Raw genomic sequence first — 11,368 nt, 5'->3', positions numbered from 1 at the left:
ACTCGCTGACTCTACTACAACTGATTCATCTACTCCTGACAACACCCACAAGGTGGCGTGAGTTTCGAACCCCCTTTATCCGGAACAGACACTCCACACAAACTGAGGCCTCGTTTGTCATCAGTCACGTGATTTCCATGTTAACAACACAAGCCTCGAATCGCGGCTTCATCTGGCACGCCCCTTTTTTCTCGACACAAGCTCCGAAGCCTCGGTTCAAATGTCACATCACTAGCGGTGCTGTGAGGTCGTTTTACCGGAGGCTTCGCAAATTCTGCTGGGGGATCTTTTTATTTTCTTTCTTTTAACTCTCTGTCTAATAGTCTAGATTTTTAAAGTTGTAGTTAGTGGTAGAGAACGACAGTTTTGCCAAGTATCTTGTGCTGGTGTTTTAAAGATGAGGTCTGACGTATTTTCTTTGAGATCAGCGAAAATGCCTACCATCTTTTTTTCTTTTGTTTGAACTTTTTCTAACATCGTGACAAACGCCAACTTTTCTGGTTTGTATCGTTTCTTTACATTCACTTCTTTTTTTAGTTTTTAGTTTGAGGTAAGGTACAAATGCTAAAACTCTGAGTTGATCTAATGTTACCGGAGACATTGTAACACTTTGCTGTGAGATCTTTTTTGCTTTTGTTTAACTCTCTGTCAGTAACACTCTCGATTTTTAAAATGATAATTAGTGGGAAAGTACTGCATAGATTTGACTAGAATCTTGTCTGATGTATTTTATTTTAGATCCGCGTAAAGCATACCTCTTTTTTTCTTTTGTTTTAACTTTTTCTAACATCGTGACAAACGCCAACTTTTCTGGTTTGTATCGCCGCTTTACATTCGTTTCTTTTTTTAGTTTTTAGTTTGAGGTAAGGTACAAATGCTAAAACTCTGTAACCTAATTTTCTTTATTTTCTAGCTGGTAACAAAACAGCTTTTTAAATTGTAATACTACAACCTCTCACATCTTTTTTGTGTGTTGCTTAAGGAAACGTATCTGTTAGTTTTTGACTTGTTTAGTTGTTTTAGATAAATAACCAGTAACCTAGTTTTCTTTTTATTTAATTTGTAACAACTTTAACACCATTTTTACACTTCCATGCAAGAAAAAAAAAGACCATTACATTGTTTCTGTCTCGTCTGTTTAACCTTTTTCTGATAGTTTTTGACTTTAGTCGTTTAACATAAATATCCAGTAACCTAGTTTTTTTTATTTAATTTGTAACAACTTTAGCAACGTTTTTACACCTTTTTCAACTGCAATGCTACAAGCTCTCACATCTTTTTCACGTGTTGCTTAACGAAAACATATCTGATAGTTTTTTTACTTGTTTGGTTGTTTTAGATAAATAACCAGTAACCTAGTTTGATTTAATTTGTTACAACTTCAACAATGTTTTACACTTTTCCAACTACGAAAACGATCATTACATTGTTTCCATTGCAGCTATGTTTATAACCTTTATCTTGAAATACACTGTGTACTTAAAACCTTAATAAAAACTTCCCTTATACCATTTTCATGATTTCACCCTTTCCAAATTTTAAAAAAAAGCACATAGAGCCCAACACATTTTCCCTTCCCTCACCGAAATTCCTTCTTAGGTTCATAAGTTCATATTTAGGTCACTGGGGTGTACGGGGAGGGGAGGGGAGGGGGGTGTACAAACAGGTGTCCAGAACAGATGGCTTTTATGACCCTCATCAATCAAATTTTTTGAGACAAGGTGTATTGGATCCTCTCTGATTTTAATTTGGAATGCAACACCAGAAAGTCCTGGCATTGTGTGGGTGTCGAAGGACTTTGATATGGGTCAACTCACATAAATGAAAATACAATAAAGTCTTAAAAACCTTAAGAAAAAGTGGTAAAATCTCCATAAGATGTTTAAGAAAATACAGTTTGAACTTTATATATCATTAAACACAATTTATTCAAAAATATTCATATTGTGTGTTTCTCGAACTTTCAGTATGAATTGCTACTTCAGCTTTGTCTATTTGATACACAGTTCCAAACAGAGTGACTTATAATTTTATCACTTGTATTTAAAAGTAATAGACTTGTTCGGCATTGCTGGGAAGCCCACAAAAACGTCATAACCGTTTATGCTGAGGGGGAAAACAAACCATTTGAATTAACATGCAGAGACCTGGTTAGGCGCTAAATCTTTACTTTTGTGAAGATTTAGTTCGATTTTTGATTGGTGCAGTGCCAAAAAGTTGCTCTATTGCGTTCTGTACCTCTGATAAGTTAAAAAACCTGATCTGAAGATGTATATGACTGATAAACAAACCGACTACCGGAGGTAGGCTACACTTGCCACAATTATTCATCACAATTAAATAAATATCACTCTATGATATTTTGTGATGTCATAATCTTTTAAAGCATTTATTTCATATTATTATACACAATTCCTTATGAAAATTAGCAAATTGTATTACTATAGTAAAAGTAAAGTAGGCTAGCCAAGCTTTTTTTTTTATTTTTTTTATTACCAGTCATAGCCTATAAGCAGTTTTACTACAAATATCATGGTTAATCTATGGTTAGTGTAGCAGAACGTTGTTTTTTACCATGGTTTAACTGCAGTAACCAATAATCGTTTTTTTGGTATACACATTTTCATGTTATCTTTTTATTTTACGCCATGTATTTGTGAAAATTATTAGGCAGCCGCAGCACACACCTCATAGAATAATGCTGTGTATTATTTAAGTGGACCTTAATGTAACCTGTTTTGTCAATGTTAAAAATATTTTTAATATAACAATAAGAAAATATGATAGGCTTTTAATCATCTTTTATTACTTTTATTAAAATTAAGCAAAACAAAATGACAAATATTTACTTTCACAAGCCATCTCGTTCTTGTATAGGCTTATAGTAAACGGTCTTTTGCTCAATCATGTAACAAAAATGTTGAGAAAGAACACCTCGAGCGGCAAAAATGATTTTATGTATGCCATTCTGAGTCAACACCATGTTTTTCCAATAAGGGGAAAAGCACTGTTTTCCCCCATGCCGACTCTTCCCACACATCTATAACACGACACCGAACAAGTCTATATTACAGCACGATTAGTGCTTTTACTCTGAATAACATGGATATACTTACGTACTTGTGTCACAACCACTCTTTTATTGCTTACGTATCTGTTTATATTACATAGCATATTCCAGTATGCTTTAATATTCATGGGTGATAAAGGGTTTTTTATGCATTTATCTTTTTATTTTGACTTATGTAATTTGACATGTGTGACATCCATCTAGCGCATGTTTACATAAAACAAAAAACACATTCTGTCTGACATGTTTTTTTTTTTCATGTTAAGATTAAGATGAAAAAAAAAATGGCAGAATACATGTTGATTTAAGTAGTCTTTTTAACCACATGAATGAAATAACAGGGCACATCTCCTTGACCTGGGATGTATTGCTTGAAGTCTCCATATACATTGTGCTCGCATTTTCCAAAGAACGATGCTCTCAAAATCTCCTTAAAACTCTCCAAACGATGGGGGTAATATGACAGGCGGAATTTACTACAAGACAGAAAAGAAAATTTTTTAAGAACATCATGCATGCAACATCATATAGAACCAATTCACACACACACACGCACACACACACACACTACTTATTTCATTTAAAATGGCTAGAGTTCAGTGAAAACCTCATGTAGTGAGGTATCAAAAGGGCAAGGCAAGGCAGTTTATTTCTAAAGCACGATTAAATACAACAAGTTGACCAATGTGCTATACAGATTCTAAAAACGTAAATAAACAAACAATTTATACACAAAAAAAAACATTTTACAAATAACAACATACCATATCACTGAATAGCATTTAGCAAAAAAGCATGGGAGAATAAAAGAGTTTTTAAAAGGGACTTAAATTACACCAATGTGGAGGCAGTTCTTATATTTAACGGTAAACTATTCCAAAGCCTTGGGGCCACTATTGCAAAAGCACGATCCCCCCACTGTTTGCGTCTTGACCTAGGAACAATCAAAAGTTTCTGGTCAGAAGACCTAAAAGACCTTGATGGAGTGTACGGTTGCAACAGATATGAAATATACGGAGCCCCTTAAGTGTCATTTTGGTGGGAAATTTCTGGTGGGAGGAAAAAAATATTTTTTTGATTTTTTGCATTCTCTCGCAAAACTTCTGCGTTATCTCGCAAAGATATTTGCGTTCTCTCGCAAAACTTTTGCGTTCTCTCGCAAAGATATTTGAGTTCTCTCGCAAAACTTTTGCGTTCTCTCGCAAAACCTGCTGAGTTCAGACAAACAGTTCCTGTTTACTTTACAGCTTGTAGTTCATACAGCTCCAATGTCCACAATGGAGCGGTTCATAGAGTTTTGTTTTGAACTCGGAGAAATAGTCACTGCATGCTTATTAAGGCACGGTTTTGGGACATAGTAAAACGTTAATGTAAAACACTGTGTGACGAGAGCTGAGGGAACGGAGCGAGGCCGGTGGAACACCTGCGCCATTCACCGGTAACGTTATCGAGTCCTGCGGGAGCTTCGGAGGAGGGACTGATGACAGTGTTGGATGAGAGAGGACCAGGCTCGGACTTTATTTTGGGTTTTGGTTCTGTTTGTGTGCGACAGTCGTCCACGAGAAAGGGCTGTCACGCTCTTTTAGGTATATTGTATTATTAAAGTTTGTTTGAATGTTCGCCGGTTCCTGCCTCCTTCTTCCCGTGACTATGAACGTTTGTTACACACTGGATGACTAAATTCAGTACACACCTTATTAACCCTTTCGAGTCGATTAACGCATATATGCGTTTTGAGTCATTTTCTCCTGATAACCCCGAAAAGAACATAAATTACACTCTCAGTTTTAATCGTACAGATAAGAGCAATACATCAATCGAATCTGTAAAGGGTCTAGTTTTTTTTGGATACAGAAATAATAACAAAAAACCTTTGTGCACTTATAAAATAAAGATAACAAACAAGGTGCGCTGTCTGCAGTCTTTGTCTCAGCTGATCGTCATGTACAAACACGTCATTAAAATGAACTGTAACTCCGTGAATACTCAATGAAGAGACATGAGAGAGGTATCTATAGAAAGTCTGAAATGTCTACTTTTAAACTAAACAAGTGCAAATACTCTGAGATAAAGTAATCCATATGAAAACAACGCGTGTAATGTGACCACGCCCCCGCGCTGAACACGCTATTCAGATTCAAACTGAAGCGCGCGGCTTGAATACGCCCACACAGAAGAAAAAGCAGCCAGACTGTTCTTCGAGTTTTTATATTATTTTACTGTTTGCTTCGCGATGAGAGGAATAAGACATAAATCACTCCAAAAAGATGTGATGTGGTTGAGGATTTGAGAAATGGATTTCCTCAGAAAAAAGAATGAAGCACTTTATTCAGCAGAGATCATAAACATGAGTAAGTCTCTTTTTATTTATTTGTACTAGTTTTCACATAACGTGTAAACATTTTACTAGTTAGACTTTTTCAAAATACTTTTTCCAAACTATAATTCCTGACTAAATGTATGATCAAGTGAAACATTATGAAGTTTCAATAACAGTATACAATACTATACCATTCAAAAGCTTGATGTAAATAATATAAATGTGTCAAATAGAGATAACTCTAACAAATGTAAAAACAATGCAGTTCTTTCAATTTATTCCCCCTAAAAAAAAATTCTCAGCTCTTTTCAACATTAATAATAATAATGATGATGATGATGATGATAATGTTTTTTTTTTTTTTTTTGGTAGAAAATAAGATTGTTAAAAGTATTTCTGAAGGATTGTGTGACTAGAGTAAGGATGCCTAAAAAATTGTTTGAAAGTCAGCTTTGATTGTCCCTAATAAACTGTTTAACTGCTCCCCCAAGTAGGAATTAAATTATGTTGTGGGATAATTAAATATATTCTTAATAAACTACAAACATAAAATTATATACTTTTATTTTGTTCTCACATTCTTTCTTGTAAGTCCTCCCTCACAGTGGCACAGTTGAATGAGAGGCTCATTATGCAGGTCATTATGCAGGGCTTTGTCTTCTCAGGTGTAAATCACAATGATATTCATGATAGTTGACGCCTACTCGCATATGACTTTTACCAACAATAAGTGTCTTAGAAAACTTAAATCAATATATTGTTTTCTGTGAATGAGTAAACAAGATGATTTTCACATAATTTAGAAAGAAAAATTCTAGGCTACAAGCTCCAGTTCTCAACAATCCCGGGAACCAATGTTATGTATGTGTTTTATGGCCTTATTCAAGTGATTTAACATTTTTAGTTTTTCACTAACCATGCATAACATTTTTTTTCTCAAAAATACAATCATGTACATGCTTGCATTTCACATAATATTATAGCCCAGTTTGTGCTGACTACAGTGATATTAGACTTTACCCATTTAGATATTTATAAGAAACTGAAAAAAGCACAAATATCAGGGCATGACAAAACTTCTCCAGGCCCCAAAAATACCCTTAGACTCCAGAGGGTTAAGGTGGGCCCAGGCAACAGCAGCTCATTGAGGTTGTTTCCCTTATACTTGAAGGAACAGTTGAACACAATCCTATTCTTTCCGTTATGGCTCACCGTGTGATGTGGGATGAACCAGGATTCAGCTGCTTTGCTCAGCTCCTCTTCTGACACTTTAACTGCATAACCCACATTTTCCAGCTTTCCAATCTCTGCACAGTATGCTGCTGCTCTTTGAGGGTCTTGCCGCAGACGCCTCTCTGTACTGCGGAGATTAGCTAGCACAGCCTCCTTAGGTGCCTAAAGCAGTGGCATGTTCTTCACCCTGAGGAGGGGAGTAGCGTAGCGCTGAATTCCATCAACATCTAATCGTGTGGTCTTTGCCTCCAGCAGGCGGACTGCTTCCTGATCCTGCCTGGAGCGTGTGACAAGCTTTTCACTCCTGTAAGGCAGAACATCCAGCTGCCACAATCTCTCTACACTCTGTAGAAGCTCGTTAGTGGGTGAGAGGGTGGAGATGTGCAGACACTGTTGTGCTGTTGCCTGCTGCTTGCTATACCTGATTGGCCCCTGAAGTATCCAGCCATACTTGGTCTTCACTGCGGCTGGTACCCCATGGGGTCCCACACGCACTGGCTCTACTGGAGTGATTAAGTGGGTATAATCTGATCCAATTAACAACAGGGGTTGCACTCTGTTAATCGTCTGGAGAGGGAGACCTCTTAAATGTTTGTGCTTCCTCTGAAGTGCCTTCATTGAGTAAGTGTGTTCAGCCAGACCCAGTTGATCAGCAGTGAATGCTCTCTGTATCTTGTAGGACTTCTTTGGATGGTCTACTGGGGAGATGGAGAACGACACTGCAGTGCCATGCAGAACCCTGATATCTTGCCGAACAGTTCTGAGGATCAGATTTTCTGGTTCACCAGTAAGCTTAAGGCTCTGCGCTGCAGCAGGGAGGAGAATGGTCCGCTCCGATCCATCATCAAGGATGGCATATGTCTCCAAGGTGTGTTCACCGTTGCACAGCAGTACTTTACTCACTTTCAGTAGCACTTGGCTGCATCCAGCCCCGCCTGTCCACATACAGAACTTCATTAGTTGTGCTGATAAGGCAGGATGTATCCTCAGCTGCAGGTTTTATATTCACTTCATGCAAAGCTTGCAGGTGTCTCCCCTTACACTTGTGACATGTCATTTTCAAGCGGCACTGTGCAGCCTGGTGTGTGCGACCGCATCGCCAGCACCTCTTGTTGGTCTTAATCCACGCTGTTATCTGTTCCACTGTAAGCTGTGCAAAATTTGCACACTTATCTAGGAAGTGTTGCGTGTTCGAGCAGTAAGGGCAGTATGCGGTCCTCTCTGGCTGCTTGGTGCTAGATAAGGCCTTTTGTATTGTCAGTGTGCCCTCGGGTTGGTCTGTGGTGTGCATGATGTTGGTATTCTTCCCACTCTTAGTGTCACGGCGGCGCTCTGTTCTGGGTCCTGCTCTGCTCTTGTTTTCACTGGTTAGAGGCTCATACACTGTCTCCTGCATCTTCAGCTCGTAGTCAAGCCAGTCAGAAAAGTGCAATAGGCTTGGGATTGTAACAGGCATTGGGTACAGGAATCTCTTAAATTCGGCCCGTATATCATGTGGCAGTTTAGACATAAGCCGTGTCACATGTGAACCACAGTGAAGCTCAGTCTTTCCAGTGTCCCCAAGCTGGTCTAACATCGCCACGAGTGCTCTCACTTTCAAGGCGAATCGCTTTCACTGGAGTTGCCCCGTGCAATATTGGGGGCCTCCATTAAATCAGCTATTTTCCTGAGAGCTAGCTGGTGAGGCTGTCCATAATTCTCAATTAGGCTTGTCATTGTGTCAGTGTAGGGCTGCAGTGAGTTTGTATATGAGTCCGCTATTAGAAGTGCCTCCTCATACTTCAGGTGATCCACCAGGATCTGGTATTTAAAACGCTCTGTAGCATCAACAGGCAGTAGGTTCTCCAGAGCAACCTTAAGTCTGGCAAACTCTCTCGGATCCCCTTTGGTGAATGTAGGGATTGTGGGTTTAGGCCCACAATCCCTGTCTCATGGTAGTGAGAGGGTTGCAGCTCTTCGTGCAGCGACTCACATCTTTGTGGGGTGTAGGGTACACAGTACTCTGGTGTCTGTACCCCGGGTACTGAATGATGGGGCTCAGGATGTCTGGGAGACTCCTTCCGTTCTGTCATCCTAATGTCTCTCAGTGCTGTTATGAGCTCTGCCATAAGGTCCTGTGATGGTGGCTGATAAACATCTGCTACTGGGGGTGGTGGCGGTGGCCAGTCATCATCATCCGTAGGCAGAGTGTGACCACTAACTTGCACAAGTGGCGTGATTGGCTTGGTTTGGTACCAGTGTTAATTTCGTTGACTAAATATTTTCGTCATTATTTTCGTCACGAATATATTTTTGCGGACGAAAACGAAACGAAAACTAAAAAAGAAGGCACTGATGGAGACTAAAACTATGACTAAATTGATTGACATTATTGTCAACGAATAAAGGACAAGATGAAAATAGACTGTGACGAAAATCAAATCAGCAGACGGGAGAGATGCGAGGAATGAGCAAAAGAACCTGCAAAACGGAACAGGCGAGACTGCATGAGAGAAGAGAACCAATCCGAGCCTGACTTACTGAGACGTGAAGCAAAGGTTTTCAGTTTTTAAATGAGCTCCCGGGAAGTCGGCATTCGAAGAGGTGATGTCTAAAAGAGCGACAAAATGTCCACAGCTCACTTCACGTTTGACGACGAACAAAACAAAACAAAGTGTAAAGCACGCGGAGCGCTCATTCGTAACAAGAACACAACCAATTTGAAAAGACATTTACAGACGAGCCACCTGGACATTTTCTCAAATGTAATTTCACAACGATATTCTTTTGTTAGATGAGAGCACAATACTAATACGTAATATTATGATACATACATTTGATTAATACTAATGTTTAGTATTATTTTATAATGTTCTACTTGTTGACAATATCACAAATATTTCTATATTAGTCATGTGAAACGTAAATGTTCACATCCTATCATTATACATACTAATCTAGCAATATTGTAGTATTTAAAACATACAATATTGCTAGACAAATGAATACCTTATAAAATCTTGTTACTTTTTTATCCACCCAACTTATTAAATATTTACTTTAAATTTATGCACTTATTGTTCAGCTAAGCTGTAAGCTTTAAGGTCCTGGACCTAACTTTATTTTTCTTTTATTGATGGTCAATTGGCAGCTAGTTATTGTTTACATTATCATGACAGTGTTTGTTGCTGCATAAAAGCTTTTGAATCGAAATAAAGACACAGTTGTGTTGAAATAAAGTTGAATTTGTGTTTTATATATTTTGGTTAAGTTTGTTTCCTATACCAGCTGTAAAAAATTGTCTAGTAAATCTGTTATTGATTTTAGTCTTATTTTAGTCGACTAAAATACCAAGCAATTTTAGTCGACTAAAATACCAAGCAATTTTAGTCGACTAAAATAAGACTAAAATTAAAACAATTCAGATGACTAAAACTTGACTAAAACTAAAAAGAATTATAGTCAAAAGACTAAGACTAAAACTAAATTAAGATTTTGTGTCAAAATTAACACTGTTTGGTACGCATCGCCATCCTGCTCTATGTTATACTGCTGTTGGGGGGGGTTGTTGTAGGTAAAGGAGAAAGTGCTGTCCGGGCTTCAAGTCGCCTGTGCATGTCCATTACCTGTTGCTGCAGCCTTAGATTATCTTCCTGCAGTTTATAAAGAGCTTCAAGGACCTTAGGCGCTGTCTCTGGGAATCTAACCATTCTGTCGTAAGGCCGCTGTTGCTCTGACAAGCTAAGCGATTGTTGAGGTAAACGAGAGGGCTGCTGCAATGCTTGTTGGGGGATGTCATAGTCTTCAACCAGGCTGTTCGGCGGGGTCGAGCTTCTTCTGTGCATGTATACTGATCTGAGAACATCTCTAAACAATCCCACAGTGACCATTTGGATCCGGCTCAAAGGACCAATTGTTTTGGTGATTGTTAAGGACTGTATAATTTGACTGGTTTTTGGAAGGTTTTGACCACCAGGGGGCATCGATTAGAATGCAGACGAGATGTTCCGTTTAAGGTGTTTTATTGAAATAAAGGTTCAAAGTATATGTGTGTGGTTTGGTAGTGGCACGCACACAATACTAGGAACATTTATATAAGTACAGCAAAACTTTCTATATATTATTTTTGAAATAACACTGCACAGTCTTTCAACGTCAGCGATCTCTTCTAAGTGTCTCGAAACTGAAACTAAAGCTCTCTGCTTCCGCGAGCCGCAGAGCGCAGTGACACTTCTGATTGGCTGATTCTCAAACAGTCCGTTTTATCTGCCTGAAAGGAGTTGTCCTTTGTCACTGGACTGATATGGTCCTGTTTCCGAGAACTAGTTAACAACCTTGCAGCGGCATTCTTGACAATCTGCAGTCACGAAAGGGTGGACTGACTAATCCCTACAGGGAATTACAGTAGTCCAAACAGGAAGACACAAAAGCATGCATCACTCTTTCAAAACCACAAAAGGATAAAAATGGTTTAATCTTTGCCAGTGTTCTTAATTGAAAAAACCCTTATCGAACAACACCATTGATCTGCTTATCAAATTTCAAGGCATCATCAAAAATTACACCTACATTTTTGCCATGGATTTACCATAGATAGATAAAGGGCCTAAACCAATACTAGTAGACCCAGATGCATCGGAGGGTGCAAAAACAATAGTTTTGGTTTTACTTTCATTTAAGTGCAGAAAATTTACAGCCAACCATGTTTTCAAGTCCTTTAAGCATGCGAGAAGAGGTTATAAAAAGTTGCCTTTATTCTTTAAAGG

At 38.4% G+C, this 11,368-nt stretch overlaps 1 protein-coding gene across 1 annotated transcript in view; it reads right to left on the bottom strand.

The window, feature by feature from the left end:
- Nucleotides 1-573: 573 nt before the first annotated feature.
- LOC113051607 (glycine N-methyltransferase-like) overlaps nt 574-11,368 on the bottom strand; it is a 78,718-nt gene continuing 67,923 nt past the window's right edge. Inside the window, exon 6 of the mRNA XM_026215504.1 lies at nt 574-3,546. Within this exon, the coding sequence (XP_026071289.1) occupies nt 3,375-3,546 (172 nt within the window). The 3' untranslated portion in view covers nt 574-3,374. The remainder of the gene's footprint in view (nt 3,547-11,368) is intronic.

This window comes from Carassius auratus, chromosome 32 (assembly GCF_003368295.1).
Source record: "Carassius auratus strain Wakin chromosome 32, ASM336829v1, whole genome shotgun sequence".
NCBI lineage: Eukaryota > Metazoa > Chordata > Actinopteri > Cypriniformes > Cyprinidae > Carassius > Carassius auratus.
The sequence above is the reverse complement of the archived record's forward strand: the minus strand, read 5'-3'. Positions and strand labels throughout refer to the sequence as shown.